This window comes from Enoplosus armatus, chromosome 3 (assembly GCF_043641665.1).
Source record: "Enoplosus armatus isolate fEnoArm2 chromosome 3, fEnoArm2.hap1, whole genome shotgun sequence".
Lineage (NCBI taxonomy): Eukaryota > Metazoa > Chordata > Actinopteri > Centrarchiformes > Enoplosidae > Enoplosus > Enoplosus armatus.
This window is the reverse complement of record NC_092182.1, coordinates 25,573,802-25,593,192: the sequence shown is the minus strand read 5'-3', so window position 1 is coordinate 25,593,192 and position 19,391 is coordinate 25,573,802. Positions and strand designations below refer to the sequence as shown.

Sequence of the window (19,391 nt, the reverse complement as noted above, 5' to 3'; positions counted from 1 at the left end):
ACACACACAACAACATACGTGCATGAATGGAAAGATGGCCGCCAGTCTCCACAGGAATTCTGTTCATATTCTGCAGCCATGATTTACATCCAATGGCAACACTTAGTGTCGGTGAAGGCAGCAGTTTTCCTTTTTATGCAGTGAAACAAAAACTAAGGATTTGCAGGTTGAGGAGGAGGATTCAAGTCTCTCAGATCAACCAAGGATATTCTTTGTTTTCACATCTGATCTGAGATTTACCTTATAGAGCGAACAATCTATTGTATGTTTAGGTCTCTTTTACTTTTAAAAATTGTCCAGGACTTTGTCAATATTCATTACTGAAAGCATTCTCTGAGGTGTAAACACTTCAAGGTGCTCGTGTCTCCCGTCAGCTGAGAGATCAGCGTTCTCCGACTGCAGAAAACATAACTTTTGGGTGTGTGGTGACATAAAATCTAGTTGTAGAACTGTTTAAACAGATCAGATAAGCTTATTTTTTGGCAATCACAAGCTTTTGTGTGTGTGTGTGTGTTTAAAGTTCTAAAGTAGAGTCGCGAGTCATGTAAACAGGAACAATATTCATCAGTGATTCTTTATTCTTTTTAACTAAAGTTTAACCGGCTGCCTTTCTGCTTTATGTCACTTTAAGAAATGTTCTGCAACTTCTTCGTTTGAGTACAAATACAGTTTCCTCTCCCTCCTCCCTATACCTGACTGTGGGGACTCCCTGAGAGGAACTGCCCACTGGGAAGCTCCCCGAGAGCTACATACCTTCAAGAGCTTTTTTTTCTGTTTGCATTCGCACGGCAAATAGCAACGCTGATGACAAGTCAAAATCACATTGTATTTCCCTCGTCGTATACGCACTCAACAAAGCCTTTTAAAGATGGCGGTCGCCGGTTCTACGTTGAGTTGAGTTCGACCAATCACCACACACTTCTCACACATTCCTCTTGTGCTAGGAGAGTACCTACTCCGAAGTAGGAGGTAAAACGGCGTTCCAAGAACTGCGATCGTTCCCAGTTCTTGCAGTGCGGACACAATAAAAAGGGGTGGGGTCCTCTAACGTTCTTAGAACTATGAAAAAGTTCCTCCGGCCCGAAAACGCCTGTTGTTGGGAAGATGTGATTAATGCTCTAAAGGAAAGTGGTATGTGCGCTCTTCTAATTTGCCTTTTGGAGTGACTGTGCAGAACGGAGCAGTTTTTCAGAGAAACACAAACAGGCGTAATAGGCGGCTTCGTGATAGGTCACTGAGAAACACACCCACTCACTGGCCAGCGTGCACCAACAGCCAGATACAACAGACACGTGTACAAGCACTCACTGGAGAAAACACTGAACGTCCAGCACATGCAGTACTTACACAGCCTGCAAGTGTTTGCTCACATAAACAACACACATACACATGCTTGCATTATGGCCAATGCTTGTGCACACACACACACACACACACACACACACAGCCCACTGTTTACCATTCGTGACTAGATGTCAGACACTTTAAGTAAGTTGAATGTGTTGGCGGATTCTGGAGGTGGTTTTTCTTTTGATTTCAGAAAAAGAAGTGTGAGATGATTTAAATATGACTCAACCGGAGATACGTTTTAAAATGATGCGTTACTGATACACGTATTAGTGATAGCGTCTGTTGTTCTTTTGCAAAGCACAGCAGGCAGTGATGCGAACAAACTTGTACGCACTGTGAGAAACTTGGTTAATGGGTCGCTGTGTTCTGACAGCTCGTGCAAAGAGCAGGATTCTCAGAATGTGTGAGTATGAGTGAGTGCGTGGTGTTTTGTTCGCTACACACTTTTTGAAAAGGCAAATCGTGTTTTGATAAGTGAATAAAGCACGAGCGCTAACTGAAAAATAAACAAAGCTTATCTTCAGTCCTTTTGAAATGTAATGAAATGAATTCGTAAATAGTTGATCTGTAATGGCCGTGAGGGGCAATTTTGGTTCAGAGAAAGTAGTCAAATAAACATAAGCTGCAATTAAATGGGGTCCTTTGGCTGGTCTGAATCAGCATGATCAAGTGCAGTTGATAGTTTTAGTTTTCAATGTTGATGACTAAAAGGGAAATTCAGGTGTTTTTTTTTTAATGTGGCATGTTCCCCATAAATGTGGCCATTGTGACTCTGTGAGTCGTGCTAACTTTGCACTCGGGACGCAAAAAATGACATCTATCAGGGCCTCCTACAGCTTTTAAGTGAGTCATTTCAAATGCTTGTCTCTTGAGTCTCGGAGAAAATAAACACATAAAGTAGTCCCCTGGAATGGCCATTATGGTTGCTTATGGACTGCATAGGGACCCACCAGATCCACTGCTGGTGGGTCAAACATGTGGCAAAAATGAGCTTTTTTATATGTTGTAATTTTGCTTTGTCTTGCCATATGGAGAGCTGACCATCTGATGCCAAGCGTGACCCCCAGAGTCACAATACCAGAGATGTCTGAACAGTTTCATGGTGATTTGCTGAGGAGTGTCAGGTAGCGTAGTTTTGTACTCATTAAAGGGATACACCAAGGTCAAGAGACAGTAGTAGTAGAGCCAATAGAAGTATAGAACTTCCATTGTGCCGACCTAATGTATTTTAGACCACTGGTATTAAAAATGTGATGTTTTCTATGAAATATTGCACACACATCATAAAAAGTGACTACAGATCATTAGGTCATATTAAGGTGTGCACACAGGCATGATATTAACCACAGTGAGTTACAGTTAGACATTAGATAACCATTACAATTATAAAGAAACCATTTAGAGCTGTTTTGAAAGTGCAGGAAGCCCATTGTTCTTATTGGCTCTCTTGATTTCACTGCAACCCCCAGATCAACCCAACGCTTTTTTGGGCATAATGTTCTTCAAGGTTGCATCATACTGTGCAGTCTGCTGGTTTACAAGTGGATCACGATATGTTTCTGCTGCCCTTAGTGGGAAAATACAGATCACATATAAAAGGAAAATGCTTGATGCTTGAAAAATGGTTCATGTAATTTCCTTGATCTGCGAGGCCTCAGTCAATATTTGTGAATGTGAGCAACTTGCTCTCAAACCAAGAGAGCACAGAGCTTTTGCTTTGATTTATGTTGTTAGTTATTTACAAGCCTCTCCACTGGAAAAAAGAAATGAATACATAATATATTTATTTTCTTATTATAGGCTTATTTAAGGGTTTTAAATTGAAAGTAATAGCAATTCACTTTTGGAACATTTTGAACCAGTTTCAGCAGTTTACTATTCTTATTAAAGTGTCTTTTAATGGATGCTAGTAATGATTGAAAACTTTATAGAAAGAAATAACAGAGGAAGCCCTACTTGAATCTGACAACAATAAAGTACAAAGCAGGTGTTCTTACCCAAAAAATAACATAACTTGATGACACTGAAGCAGTGTTCATAGAAATCTTTGGGGTAGAGATTTTATTTTATTGCATCAGATGTAGCTACCTTTTCAAAGTGTTAGATTTGTGAGAGGTTTAAAATGCACACAAAGGGGACATGTGACTGCACGTTCATTTAGGTTGCACTTGGTAGCAGTGCTTTGTGCATGCAGTGAACAACAGAATCACACTCTATTAAAATGAGGCACACTAATTATCACTTCCAGTGTGTTCGGGTCCATAGAACATCTCTGACTTCCGGAGGTAGTTTTCAGGAGATACATGCAGGAGAAGACGGTAAAGATCTGCGTCATGGCGGTTCTTCTGTTAGCCCCGGTGCATCTACCAGTCGCTGTCAGTTCTGCCGTCTGGTGTCTCAGTGGACTTAAAACTGAAGGTTCAGGTAGAACGCGAAGTGGCCAGCAGATGGGAGTTGTGACGTGTGAACAGTGAATGAAAGGAAAAATAATCACAAGGATACAACCACACTCAGGGGAGCTCTCATCAGCAGTCACACAACTATATTTACCGTTATATGAAGCCACTGATTATGTTATGTTGCAGAAGAACTGAATGTCAACGTCTCCCCACTGAATCATATCGCCTGTCCTGTCTTTGCTCTCATTGTTTACCTTTTTTCTTCCTTTAGAAATCTAAGTCCTTCCAACCACCAATTAAGGGGTCTCCCCATTAGTTCTCTGAAGCATTGTTTACTGTCCAAATCTACTGGATGTGTGATGCAAATGTGCTAAGTTAGTACTGTCAGTATGGTTTTACTGAACAAGTGACATTGATGCTCGGTACTTGATGACAAATTATGTGGAAATAACACCTTTTTAGACACTGTGGTTGATCTGGTGCCAGTAGAATGTTTTAATATAATATCTGAATTTGATTCCACTGTTTGAGGCTTGTTGGAGGGCGTTTGAATGAGGAATTTCAAAACTAAAATGGTTTTTAGAAGCTTTTTTCTCATATCAATCTAGCTTTCCGAGGCAATGCATCAAAAGGCTGTTCTTGCAAGTTACTTACTTGGTAACTTCAGTTTCAATATACAGATCTGCATGAGGCGGTCTCATATAAACGTCACACGGATAAACATGTAGCTTGTCAGTTAACTCTGACTGACAGTGACTGATACAGTCGGCCTTTATTTTTACTTTTAGACGCAAAAGTATGTTTTATGTCTCGGACATAATGACAAAACATCAACAGTGGAACAGTAACATAAAAATGACATAACGTCGCTGTAGATATAAGTTGAAGTCTAACCATTGACATAAATGTCCAAAGTTTCTAATTGGTCATAGCAACAAATTATGGCTGCTAACACTGTGAACAAGTTTTTATCTTTTGGATACTGCAATGCATAAAACCCAATGTTCATCCTCATGAGGCCATTTTGTCTCTTCTGTGTTCAAGTCACTGCATGTTATGAAGAAATATAATTCTCTTCTGTTTGCTGTTCTCAACATAAATCCCTCCCTAACAGTGTTCTTATGTGTTATGTTTGTTTGTATATGTGTGATTGTGTTTGGGCGCTGCATGTGAGTTTTACACACTCTGTGTCCTTATGTGTAAATATACCTAAATGTGTGTGTGTGTGTGTGTTCCTGTCTGCGTTTGTGTATGTGCCTTTACGCGTATGCTTGTTTGTGTGTATGTGGTCGTACCACAATAGGAAGTTGGCGAAGAAGCAGAAGGAGACGGCCAGCAGCTCCACCCAGCAGAGGGAGATGGGTCCGGTCACCACAGCAGACAAGAGCACCACTAAAGTCAGCACCCTGCACAAAGACGACCCCTTCTCCACCTCCAACCAGGACCTCAACGGGTTCAGTAAGTCAAAAGCCTCCTGGTGTGAATGCTCATCCTAAATCTATTGCCTGCAGCTGGCGCCATCATGGAGGGCCACTGGGAAATACACCAATCTCATCTCTAAATATATAACCAAAGGAGAATAGAGCCACTAAAAGATTGTTGTGCTGTTGAGGTAGAATCATTTAAAAACATTATTATCGTGCTAAAAAAAAAAAATGTTTTGTATAATGAATTTAGCTGTAACTTTTGTTTCACACAGCAAAGTTTCTTTTGCCCTTATCTCTACTCGAACATACACACTCTGTCTCTGTGCCATTTATCATTTTGTCAGATTCATTTATTCAAATAGTGGACATCTCATTTTATAATAAAACTCTCCATATGGTCCTCTTTCACCAATATCAGCAGTGTGTGGTGCTGCTTCACTAGCCTCCATCTTACTTAGTGCTGTTGTAATCATTTTTCAGCCCTGTCCCTAAACTAAAATACATGTATGCATATTGCATTGGGTATTTCACATATGCAGCTGTGTGTATCTTCAGCTGCGATCATTAAAGTCAGCCTGCCCACGTGTCCACGGCTATGTGGGTGCATATTCCCATCTCTTTGTAAAATCATGTGTGTGCATGCGCGTGTGTGTCCAGGGTAATTAGACAGGGCCTCTCAGAAGGGCATTTTTCTCTTGAAAATGTCAGGCTGGCCTTTTGGGAGTGCTTGGCCACTGAAAGCCAGGGGTGCTGGAGAGGGACTAAGTAGCAAGCTAATGCCGGATGTAATTGCCTGCACTCTTCCTCTAACTGTCCATGCAGCAATTCTGACGTACAATAATGTTTTTGCATTGAAAACACTTAGAAGAGACCACTTTTATCTGGACCTTGGACGTATGATCAAGCTGTGATACGTGAAGCTTCAAAACGTTCTTTGATTTCAGATAGACTTGGCTATTTGTTTGGGCATTTGCAACATATAGAAAAGGAGCTTACCTTCTAAATAAACCTGAAACGTTGGACATTCATTTTCTTCCAACTAGACCTAACTAGAGTCTATGAATACAGGTTTCAGTGTTGGAGGATTTAGAAAAAAGAGGTCACTGTCTGGGAGTTGAATATATGATGGAGTAATGGTGATTTTGCTTCCAGGCAGAGTTAACTAGACCTTGCTTGAGGCCAAATGTAGAGTCAGTCTTGGCATTCAAATTGGTCTTTACCTAGATTTAGAACGTATGTGAAATCAAGTTTGGGCTTTCAGAAGGTGCCAGTCTTCCCTCCTGTTGTAGTCAGCTTCGGATAAATGTAAAACAAATACATGTGCGATGTAATCCAGAGGGAGAATGAGCTGTTGTATTGTATATTGTACTTTTCATTAGTTTGTTGTTTAAGATCCATGACAGTTAGCTGTAGTCTCTCTGTAAATGTCTCTCTTTCACAGTTGGTGCTGTCTTATCACATGAACATTTGAAAAAGAAAAAGAAACAAAGCACACGCACACACACACAGATCCAGGCTCAGTCCTAATGAGACGGAGAAAAATGCTGACACAACGTAGGAGAACCAATAATATTTCCACAGATGGACCCTCGCAGAGCAAGTAACCTTTTTGTGTTATTGCTTTCTCACCCAGTCACCAGTTATCTTCACAGGACATTGCTGTCAAAGCAGATTTCTTTTGGTATGCAGGTAAACTCCTTACTGCATTAAAGTTGAGCTTCTTTTTGCGACGCATTAGCATACAGTGCAGTGTACGCATGAGACGAGAGGGATTTCATCACAGAAGTGGAGAAAATATGTTGTGTTTGGAGGTATTAGGAGAGGGGAGAGATGGGGGGGTGGGGGGGGGTGACGGAGAGAGGAGGAGATAAAATTTAAATTACCTGCTGTTGGAAAATTGGGCTATTGTATCAGAAAACACAAGAGCAAACTGAATATGAATAAGAATTAGGCAAGAGGGCTGCGACATGGATAATTTTCACATCAGGAAATGATCATCATATTCATTTTGAAGACATTAGTAAAATTACAAACACCAGATGAGGTCTGTGTCAGCCTTTATACCGCCATTTATTTTCACATTTTATTTGATGGGAAACCTCCCAGATTATTTCATGGTAAGAAACAGGAAAAGAGTGCTAAGTTCCTCCAGAGCAAGAGGAGTTGCGCTTATGGGGTTTCTGGTGAGCAAACATATTCCATGAAGCTTTTTTTTAAAGCTAAAGTGAAAAGCTTTGATCTATTGGTGACAAGAAGCAGCAGAGTTTTTTCAGAGACCCCATCTACAGGGAGAAAGATGGCTAATTTCAGTGTCACCTCTGCCGCCATTATCACAAGGAGAAGGTGCTGTAAGTGGCTACTTCCACGGACCACTTAGTGACGTAGTTACACTTGGGAGTAACGTAGGCTTAATGAGAGCCGAATGCATTTACAACTTTTCTAGCTAGAAAGTGTCTGAAACAACCTCCCATCAGTCTAATTGTTTTGCAGTCCCTCTGTGTTGCTCGTCGGCTGTGTTTACACTTCGATTTTTGATATCAGATAGCAATCTGGTTGGCCAAAAGACATGAAGTAGCAGATTACCCTTGCGACCGCCCTACCAATATGAAGCAGAGCAAAATGGCAGCAGAGTTTGCGGTACAATTATTCCAACTTTGACGGAAAAACAGTCTAACTAAGATAGATCCACCAGATAGATGAAGAATTACACGTCCACTGGATGACGCTTGTATTTCAACCTGTTCTCCACTTTTTGTTCCTCGCCATTTGTTCATTCCGTTTCGTTTGAACCGTCATTCTTCATACGAGCCGCAAAATCATGTAATCGTATGTATTGACCGACATTGAGAGCGTGTCATATTTGACTGCATGCTCACTGAGACGGAAAAACTGTTAAAATTCAATATGGGTAGCATTGATGGTGCCATTAGTGTTATTGGATTGTTCCTTGTCCTGCTGAATATGGAGTATTGTCTGTTTTCGTTGTGTCTCCGGTGATGATTGATGTTTTGTTGTTGTTCACTGACCTACCCCCCCCTTCTCTCCTTCTCTGTCCTCGGGTTTCCCCCTCTTGTCCTTCACCTGATTCGTGTTTGACTTTCTGTCTCTGCTGTCCTTATTTCTTTTCCACCTTCCCCTGTCCTCTTCATGTTGTCTTTTCCCCCCTCACCTCCTGCTTCCTCCTCTTTTCCTTTTTCACATCCTCTATTCTCATCTTTCCTCATCTCTCTCCTGTTATTTTCACTTTCTTTCTTCTGTCTCTCTCCATTACTCCTCCCCCACTTACCTTCCAACCCTGACCCACACCTCTTCTTTTCTCCCCCCCCCCACCCCCATCTCACCCTCTCCCCTTTTTCTTCTTGTTTCCTCGTCCTCTTATTCACCTTCTTTTCACCTCTCCTCCCTTCTGTCTCACCCCCAGCCTCCCCCTCTCCCTGCTCCTTCTCTGTGCAGGGAAGCAAGACACTGCAGAGCAAATCCCTGCTGAACTCCTACTACTCAGGTACACACTTAAACACACACACACTCGGATATACACACATAATCTTTGAAGATGCTTTAGGCGGTGATTCAATGGCTTTAGAAGCTGTGGAGTTGCCTGCAGCTGTAATTGCAACTGGACAAATTATCCCTATAAATGACATTGTGAAAACCGAGTTTGTTGATATTTGCGTACTTGCCAGGTAGCGGATATTACCGCTGAAAGAAAACATACCACAGCCTCTTAATGCTTTCTTTACCAGTGTCACTAGGAGAAAATGTTAAAAAACGGCCCTCCTCTTCTGTTAGGGAACTTTACAGAATAAAACAAAACAAATCTTAAACATGGCATGCCCAATCTTCATTCATTTTTTTTCTGTTTGTATTCCTCAATACAGTATTGCAAAAGGTTTGACTTTCTTACACAAGCGTAAGGACAGAAATGAGGTCCGCAGTATTTTGACTGTAACCATGTTAGTCGGAGCCATTACTGTGTCTGACTGAGCATTTGTGTTTCCCTCCGTGCGTCGTGTTGAATATGTGTGCAGTGTCCAAAGAGCCGGTTCCAGCCACAACCTCTATAGGTGAGTGAACACTGTTTATCTCAATTTCATTTCTTAATGGACCATCTATATTTCTGTTTGTTTGTTCATATCAGTCTCAGTTTTCATTTAACAAAGCCTAACAGCTGTGGTTAATAACTCTCACAGTCCATTACTTACCTGTGTGTGTGTGTGTGTGTGTGTGTGTGTGTGTTGACGTTTCACACACGTACACGTACATACAATGTCAGAGACACACATGGAGGGCAATATACTTAATGTGCAATCACACATATGCGCACACACACACACACACACACACAGTTTACACATGGGTAAAATGAAATGTCAAAACCATCTTCCAGTCCCTTCTTTCTGTCTTTTTCTCTTCATTTGTCCTCCCTCTCTCCCCTTCTGTTGGCCAGATTGACCAGTTCTTTGCCAGGGAGATTGGCTCCGGCCTCTGCCAAAGTGTGACATGTATGTGTGTGTGTGTGTGTGTGTGTGTGTGTGTGTGTGTGTGGACAGTCTTTGCACAAGTAGACCATTTCACACAGTCTCACACAGCGAGAGTCATAAGTGCTGTAGTGACATTTGTCTGCCGGTCTCCTTTTACGGGAGTGTTTCTGTTTTAAGTGATAATGCTTATCAGTCACTTCCCAGCCCGTCATCTTCCTGCCACACCTCCTCTCATTTATCCTCCTCCTTTTTCGCTCCTTCCTTCTTTTTTCTACGTCCTTCTTACTCCTGGCAAAACCTGTCTTGTTCCTTATTTTCTATCCTTTTCTTTGCTCATCAGATGTCGCTTCCTTTTAATTCCCATACTTTAGTGTTCACTTTCCTCTCACTTTTTTTTTCCCACTCCCACCTTCCTCTCTTTTCTTTCCAGGTAGGAGAGTGTATCTTCTTCTAAAACACTGTTGTTAATCAGCTGAATCACTGTTATACCTGCTGGGCCCATGTGTTAACTGCCCAGGCAACAGAGAGGCAGACATTCAGAAAAAGAATCACTGTGATCGACACCTGCTCTGCCTCTTATCTGCACTTGAAAAACTGACCAAAGAAAAGCTGTCAAAATGAAGGATGAGGACATTGTTTTTGAATGAATCCATATTTCCCAACAATGTTTCAGCCTCACATATTTAAGATAGTTTACTGTAATCTACACGACAGGGTACCCTGGTTTCTGTGCCATTTGTTGATGCACATCAAGACATGATGAAGCAGAATGCAAAAGAACGCTTGAGCGATTTGCGCAGTGGCACAAATTTGCTGTCATACATCTTCACAGAATGACGTTAGCGTTTTGTCGAGCCATCTGGTCTCTCTACGATTAGATAAAAAGACAAGAGATGTGAAACGAAACTTTAATTATTAATGCGAAGAAAAATCTGGTATTTACAACAAATACATGAAATATAGAAAATCGGGTACAATAGAACAAATGTAGTGTAATACAGCTCAGAGATACAGCAAAGTTTTAGTTGTTTTATCCATTGTTCCAAACATCTGCTTATCCTTCAGTCATCTGTTAATCCGTCTCTTGACACCTGTTCTGTCCCTCAGTCCACCCAACCATCTGTTTCTGCTCCTGGACACTCAACGCTCCCTCACATCATCCTTCAATCTTTCCATCCACCCAGTCATCCCTCCTTTCTATCATGAAGTCATCTCTCCAACCATCGCCCCTCTATTCATCTATCGCCCCGCCATCCCTCCTCCTCGTTCAGCTACCCCTGCTACTTCGGACTTTTTCCTCCTTTTATCCGTCCTTTCATCCGTTACACTCCTCCATTCCTCCCACAGTCGTCTGTCTATCCATTCCAGCCATCTATCTGTTCATCCACACATCGATTAATCCTTCCATTGCCCATTTGGTCATTTCTTCATATCTGTTAATCCAACCATCCATCACTGTCAGCAATCACCTCTTCTTTTCTAATGTAATTGATTCAATTAACCCTCCCTCCAACCATCCATCCAGTCGTACGCACATCTAAATCCTCTCTTCCCCCCTCCATACTACGCTCCGCCATCTCCCCTTTCATACCTCCCCTCAGTCCTCCTTTTATTCACTCATCCCTCCTTTCCTCCATCCGTCCATGTACATCGTATAATAGCAGTGCTGGGTGCTGTTTGCACGTCATGCTGAGCATGGCAATTATTTTATTGATTGAAGCAGTAAATTAGTGGATGGAGGACCTGCAAATTGACCACCAAGCCATCATCATCTTCATCGCGATGACCATCCAAAGCCAAAGAAAGAGAGATAGAGGAATGGAATACCAATGCACAGTAAAAAAAAAAGACGAGTGAGGAGGAGACGGTGATGAAGGAAAATGAAACAGAATATTTGCCAGTTCCTTAACAGCATGTTTCTTTTTACAGCATGTTTGTGTGTTTGTTTCTAGTTTAATACAAGTTGAGATGTACTGCTGATGTGTTTAAGATGTTTTTATCCCCCCAAAAAACACTTCTTGAATATAAAATGACACAACTGCATATCATCAAAGATATCCTGATTCTCGCGGTCGGGCAGCTCTCTGTTTAGTCATTTTCTTACTTGAATGTGACCACATTTTATTAACTGTATTGCTTTAATAATTTTCAGTCCAGCACTACAATACTAGTTGTCTAATTAAAGAGACCACACTTAGTTGATATCGTCTATGAAGTGCCCATAAATTTAAACAAAACCTCTGTTTTGTCTCCTTTTGGAAAATGAATGAGGGTCCCCTGGACTGATAAATAAAGTCTGCACAGGTAGAAAAAACAAAAAAGAAGGAAAACATGGCCACCAGACTAAGAAAATACTATCAGAATCATTTTCACCATGATTTTTAAAAAAGCATTGGTTGCTACACTTTACCACTTAACACCTCAGATAGCTGAATTTCACCATTTAATAAATGAATAGAAAACATTTAATTTCTATAGTGAGAATACAACATTTAGACGCGTTCCAATACCTTTCAGGCTTTTGAAAATGGATAATGGTACCAGGAGCCTGAATGGTGCCAGTGAGGATCATTTTTTAATAGCTTGAGGAGAGAGGGAGAGCAGAGAGAGAGAGAGAAGAAAGTTATTAAGACGACAGTGAAAGAGACATACAGATTGAGGGATCAAAGACAGGGAGAACGAGTTTGGGTAAATCCAGTATGCAAAGGATAGCAGGGTTTAGCTCTGTGTGTGTGTGTGTGCGTGTTTTCTTTTTGAACCAGCTGTAAAGCTTTCTCCATAGCTCAGGTGTTTTCTGCTATGGAAATGGGATTTCATACTGACACACACACACACACAGACTCTCTCTCACAAAATCTTGCACATATAAGCACCCATAGAGAAACACTTAGACGCCTCGTATAGCATACACAAGTGTACATATGCATAAGGAGACAAGGACACATCAGAAAGTTAAACATGCACAAAAGTACACGCTCACACATCCATATGCACCTACACCCAGCACAGTGTTAACACTGATGCCACATAAATCCACTGGATCAGTAGAAAGCCACCGCAGCATAGCGTGCATTTTATGTGCAAACACGTTTTCCTCTAAGAATCAATTTCCCAGACACTGATGTATGTTAAAAGGTTACGCAACACTGTTCTCTGTCAGTTCACAAAGCAAGCGTCAGCCTTTTGTGCCCGGACAAGGACGGCCCTTTCGATGCCGTTAGCGCAGAAGTCGTGTTTTTCCGTGGATCAGGAGCTTTTTATGGTTAATTAGTTACACACACAAACACACAGTCCCAGGAACCATGAGAACAAAAGTGAAGAACTAAACCTGAAACTGCAACTCCCCCTTGCACACACCTTTTCAAGGGCGTCTACAAACCGTGAACATTAGGCAAATTAGGCCGATAATGGATTAAAAAGCAACGGCTTTGGTTGAGACAAAATGTTTGCGAGTGACAAAGACTTCACAGAATCAGTCTTGTTCTTTGTAATTTACTGCTCAAGCTGATGTTTGCATGGATGTTGCAAAGGAGATGTGAAGTAGAAAGGGATTATTTACGTGTTTGGCTTTAGGGCTTAACACACACTAAAACAATTAGGAAAGAGGTTTCTTTCCACGGTCACACTCTCTCTATGGTGACTCTGTGGTGTTTAACCCTTTCATGCACGGCGTCCACGACAGATATCAAAATAAAATATAAGGAGAAAAAAAACAGAACAATTGGCATGATTTTTCACTTTAAAAAAAAAATAATGGACTTTGTGATTTAATAAATCTTGAAAAAGGCCAATAGATGCATATGAACACATGTATGTTCCCTTCACATGTTGCGTTCACGTGCTCCACGTGTCGGCTCTAACTGCAAAAAATTCAACAAACTGTACACATACGTTCAATTTCAAAAAAAACATACATTCATGTGCTACATAGAACGTTTCAGAGGAGACAGACACAATCAGAAATAAAGGGTTCCTTTTCCTTTTTTTCCGTACAGATTAGAACCAACTTGTTCCTCTCGGGGGATACTTGGCACAGGAGACTATTTGTGAAAGTATGGCTCTGGAGAAAGGATGGTTCAGCAGCATGTATAATAAAAAAAGGGGATCACCCGTGATTTTTTCAATGCATATTTTATTGAAGTAAAAGTTTCAGTCTCTGCCAGCAGACCTCAGCGATGTGACATTTTGCTTTTTAATGTACATTTTGAGATGCACTGCACTTGAAACACTTCACAGGAGAAGATGGTCCAGAGTCACCTCCTGCGTAGAGTTCATCATTTCTGTCCACAGCCCCGCTTGTATTGGAAGTAGTTTTCCCTCCGCATTACTGAAGGGCAATTATTTTCCCCAGCCTAGTTCAGCATAGCATTAGGCCGCATGTAAGGTGATTATGGCTAATGGTAGTCATTTTGTTTGGCCATAATGTGGCAGTGCTGGGTAATTGAAGGTGAGAGCAGGTTGAGAGATAGTAATTTTAACCTTTATGTGCTCAGGGAAGATTGAGCCTCTGTGCTCTTTTCCAGCCACATCTTGACTGCCTGCTTACACAGCTGATATTCACATCCAGTGGTCTTTCAGTCATACGTCCTTTGACAAGTCTTTCCAAGCTGTATGCCTCTTGGTCTGTCAGCCTTTGAGAATCTGTCTCACCCTCTTGGGTGTTTTTCTTTTTTTTTTTTTTCATCATATAGGTTTATTAAACAGTAATCAAAGGTGGAGGCCAGCCTGTGTTCATACACTCCAAAGGGACAATTAAAATGGTCGAGGATAAAACGCAATAATGACGAAAGTTTATTTCCGTTGTGGTCATCTTTGGAAAAGACCCCAAGATTAGCCCAACTCGATATCCGGATTGTTATTATCGCCGATACTGACCTTATTAAGCAAATCTGGTATCTGGGTTGACATGATCAATCCATATTAAGTTTCTTACAGTTTCTTTGTTAACATCATTGCAAAACTTCAGCGTGTGAGTCACATTTCTTCAGTGTATTACAGCAGGCCGTCAACTCAAGGTTTTTAGTGACTCAACTATCCCTGGCCTTTGAGTGGTTTACTCCCTATGTACTCTAAAGGTTAAAGGGCGCTATATTTGCCTTTTTGACATTTTTTAATGGAACGAAGAAAGTAGTGTCCATTGCAAAATGAGTGTCCGTAACGTTCATTGCTTGTACACAACTTTCTGCTAATAATTCCACAATGCAATCTGTCACATGTGATTGACTACGACTATAAAATGACTATGATTCAGTGTCCAAAATCCCAATTTATTGCTCACTATAGAGTAAACTTCTGAGTAGTGAACGAGAGGCTTCGGACACAGGAATGTAAAACACATCACTTCCTGTCCCCCTAAACAAATGACTACATGACACCAGCAGTTTACAACAGCAAGTGTAAAAGCTGAATGATTAAAAGAAAAAGTAGCAAAACAGACAATCATTTATATGAAAATGTTGCATCTTATTAGTTTAATCCTTCACGTCTCTGTTAATTATCTTCATGCGTGCAGTCGCCAGCAGCAGGAGGCAAACAGTGTCTTCCTGCCCATTGAGGATATGAAATTAATCCTCCTTCCTTAGCAGAGAGAAATAGGGGAAGTTTGTTTCTGTCCACCAGTCTCATTCTCTCTCTGGTCCTAACTTGCAAGATAAGACTCAATATTTGTTAAATAAGAAACTTTCCTGTGAAACAGATTTGTCTGTCTGCTGTGCAGCTGCTTGGTGACTTCACAGATCACTGTGTAGGTAACTCACACGCAAACACCCACCTACACACTCGCATATCTCTGTTCAACTCTGGTGCCTGTAAGTTCCAAAGGAGGTGGCTTTGTATGCACATACACACACTTGTAGCCATCACACACGCACACACACACACACACACACACAGTCTGGGCTGGACTTTGTGAGTCAGTGTTTTCCGTCCTCTTGTCAGGAGAAGGGAGGTGAAATGAGGTAAACCGCTGGGATACTGTCTAGACCAGTTGATCTCTGTGACCTGCAGTCCAGATATATATTCTGCTGCTCTGTCTCCTCCTCCACTTATCACTTCTGCTGCTCCCTTTCTCTGGCTTGCCCCTCGCCTCCGCCATCTTTTGTCTTTCATTCTATCTGTCCCCTCTTTCGACTTTCAAATCATGCAAACGTGTAAACTGTAATTACGTACACGCTATTTATCTCAGAGATCAACTAGACAATTATTTCTCTTTGTTTCACCAACTCCATTTATCTCTGCTTTGTTGCTTCTTCATTTTTATTCTTTCTCGCTCATCCTTTGCCATATCCTCTCCTAAGCTCCGTCCTCCCCCTTTTTGTTCTTGATATTTGCCCCGTCCCTGTCCATCTTTCATAAAGTCTGGAAAAGGGCTTCTTGTAGAGACAAAAGAAAACAAAACACCTTGTGCCTAAAGGTGTTAAATCCTGCACAAAGAATGCTTTCATGCACACATACAAAACATGCACTTGAATTGTGTAACAATGCAACGAAACAGTGCAAAACTATTTTAAGCCTCTTCTAGTTGCGTGAAGAGCCACAGTGGACAGTAGATATACAATGGACACATAGAGTGAAAACTATTTAAATCCCTCAAAATTAATATCCCCGGCGGTTTCCCGTTATCTTTCAATATGCTACTATAATGCCTTGTAATGGAAGCCGAGATAAGACTGTTATTTTTTTATGAACAGCTTGATACTGTAGATCTTTATGTTTTAAGTGTTCTGCACTGTGCACAAAATAAGGAACATACGAGATCAAAAAGTGAAAGCATGAAGATTACTTTGGACAAGCACCCTTTTGTGTCCTTGATGTTGTAAATCGAGGCCTTCAATAATATAATATACCTATTTTCACTTGCAGAGCCTGATGGGCTGAAGGATCTTTTTAGTTCCTTATTCATTTTCCACTCTTTGGTCGACTGTTTCTGTCTAGATTTCTTTCATTCTCTTTCTTCTCTCCTCATCTGGACAACAGCTCAGCTGCACTTTTATTTCCATCTTTTATGCTAGCAACTCCACTACAGGCTGTAATGTGTTTCAAATATCAGAGCGATTTTTCATCCATACCGTAGAGAATTCAACCGCCTGGCTCTGCGGCAATGAAATGAAGTTGAACTTGACCTTGTGCTTCGGAGAAAGACAGAAAGAGGAAGAGAAAGAGTGAGAGATGAACTTACCAGCCACAGCTTTGCCACCTTTATTTAAAAAAAAAAAACGCTCGCTGCTAAGATTTTCCATCTCTGAGCAGCATGAGTGTATCCAGCTCTTAACCCTTAATGTTGAAAGGTTTGGAGGATGTTTCATGCACATTAAGACGCTGTGTATATTTACAGAGACATGGCTGCTTCATGCTTCTTCATGTTAGACGCACATTTGTTGGAGTTGCCAAGTCCAGTTGTGAGAGTGAAGTATGTGTAATGTTTTCATTTACTCAGATAGTAGAGGTGACTGACTGATGATTGGCTGAACTAAATACTGCATATTTCATTGTTTATTCAAGTTTTTTTTAATAGTATATAGTGTTAAGCATAATTTCAATTTCAGTTTCAATTATTGTTTGATCTAATCAGATCTAATTACTGTGTGTGTGTGTGTGTGTGTGTGTGTGTGTGTGTGTGTGTGTGTGCTGGCTGATGCATACTGTAATGGATCACAGCACGGTGTGTAGATGATGTCTTCCTCTGTATAAGGACATACATTCAGTTGTTGTAATTGTAATGAAGTCATTTCTTTAGTATAATTGGATTTCACAGTAATTGCCAGTTGGAGTATCAAGGATGTCCGTGAATTATATTGAATTATAGCTACAGGAAATACTCACTTCTTATTGGCTGGCAACTGTCCATTAAAATCATATGTAATTGTATCTTGAACATAGTTCTGATCAACAGATTAACTATGTTGTTTTTGTATATCACAACATCTTAACTTGTATTATTGTTTACATCGTACAACAGAGAAAAAGTTCAGGATTGTTCAAACCTCAAAACTGCCGTCTTGCTCAAAGGTTATATTAGCGTTAATCACACAAAGGCGCATCACAGGTGAAGGCTTCATAAGAACATTTCACCTCCAACTTTGGAGGATTTTTGCAAACAGATTTAGAATATAAAAATACAGGTAGACAGACGGGAAGGAGTTCAGAGTGAAAACAGTGATACTCTGAGTCGAAGTCATCCATAACTGAGTCTTAATAAAGTCACGGGGTGGGAGGAGGAAACTTTATATAGCACACTGCCAAGCATGAAGGACTGCATTAACATACACACTCACTAACAGTGTAAACGGCCTTCACACACACACACACACACACACACACACACACACACACACACACACTCCCAACATTCACTTCTCTCTAAATCAATGCTTCTCTCTTACACTGCCAAACTCACTAGCCACACACACTCAATGCTCTCCATATGTCTCTGTGGTGCATGCGCGCGTACACACACACACACACACACACACACACACACACCCTTGTGACTGTGGGGTCAATAAATCTCCCCATTAGCATTGAGATGTCTTCATCATAGTCAGTGTTGTGGAGCTGCCGCTATGACTCCATTTCATGCCTGGCTTAATGCATATTTGACCTTGGTGTGACTTAACACACACACACACACACACATCTACACACAAAACCCTACATACTGAAAGGTAGGCATGGCTATGCACACGCTTGCATTAGTGCAAGAACACATACATGTATATATATGAACTTCCACATTTGCATTCAAACACACACCAAACACACACCTGTGACCTTGGAGGCAGCTGCCAGGAGTTTTCCAGAGTCTCAGAGACAAAGGAAGTGTGTGTGTGTGTGTGTGTGTGTGTTTGTGTGTGTGTGCATATATACTGCCGTCAGTGGGCCACAGCCAGTAACTAACTCGACTAAACTACGATACAGCACAAACACATGCATTATATCTGCAGAGAGGAAGAGAAGCAATTAAAAGAGGGATGAGAAGAGGAAAAGGGAAGAAAAAAAGAAAAGAAGGCACAATTTCTCCTGCTGGTATTCATAGAATAGATTTGAAAATGTCAGTGAGTTTGAAAAATGCTTTTAGCCGGTTAGGAAACAACAGAGCAGTTGTTTTCAGCTCAGATGGAGCGTAAACCTGGCTGTGCCCCTTTTTTAGAGAAACAACGTTAAACAAACGAGGCACAAGTCATGGAAGCAGTGTAACTACGGCTGACTTAGTAAGTCATGTTACATCAGGCAACTCAGTCTACTAAATATTATCTTCATAGAGAACTAATTTGCATTAACAAATATGTTTTGTCGGAAATATTATAATGCGACAATGTTGACATTTATTTTCCTGCAATATTGGCTCCTGGCAACTAAAGCATTAATGTCCTTATGGTTTTGTTCGGGTAACTCTTGGTTAAGCTTTGGGAAAGATTGTTGGGGGTCTAAATATTGATGAAGTCAGCGCTGACTTGCACAGAGCTGACGTGTATAGACTTTTTTTAATATTTACAAAAAGACCCTTTCTTTACCCTGAGTAGGCCAAACCTAAATGGACGTCACACTTTGAATCTGGGCGGCAATTCTGCTTTTTTCTGAAACGTTTTTCGACAAAGCAAATTGGTAGTAGGAGATGGGGTTCAGGAGTACAAAGGAGGACACAGGAAAGGGGGATGAGAAGAGTTTGTGCAGATTCATGTGGTAAGGCAACCTGGTTTGGTTTCTTTACTCCACCTCTGATCTTCTCCCTTCCA

The 19,391-nt window shown here is 41.0% G+C and overlaps 1 protein-coding gene across 1 annotated transcript in view; it reads left to right on the top strand.

Annotated features, from left to right (window-relative positions):
- ptprt (protein tyrosine phosphatase receptor type T) overlaps window positions 1–19,391 on the top strand; it is a 266,949-nt gene that overhangs the window by 198,386 nt on the left and 49,172 nt on the right. Inside the window, exons 19-21 of the mRNA XM_070902667.1 lie at window positions 5,053–5,207; window positions 8,598–8,678; window positions 9,205–9,240. Coding sequence (XP_070758768.1) covers window positions 5,053–5,207; window positions 8,598–8,678; window positions 9,205–9,240 — 272 coding nt within the window. The remainder of the gene's footprint in view (window positions 1–5,052; window positions 5,208–8,597; window positions 8,679–9,204; window positions 9,241–19,391) is intronic.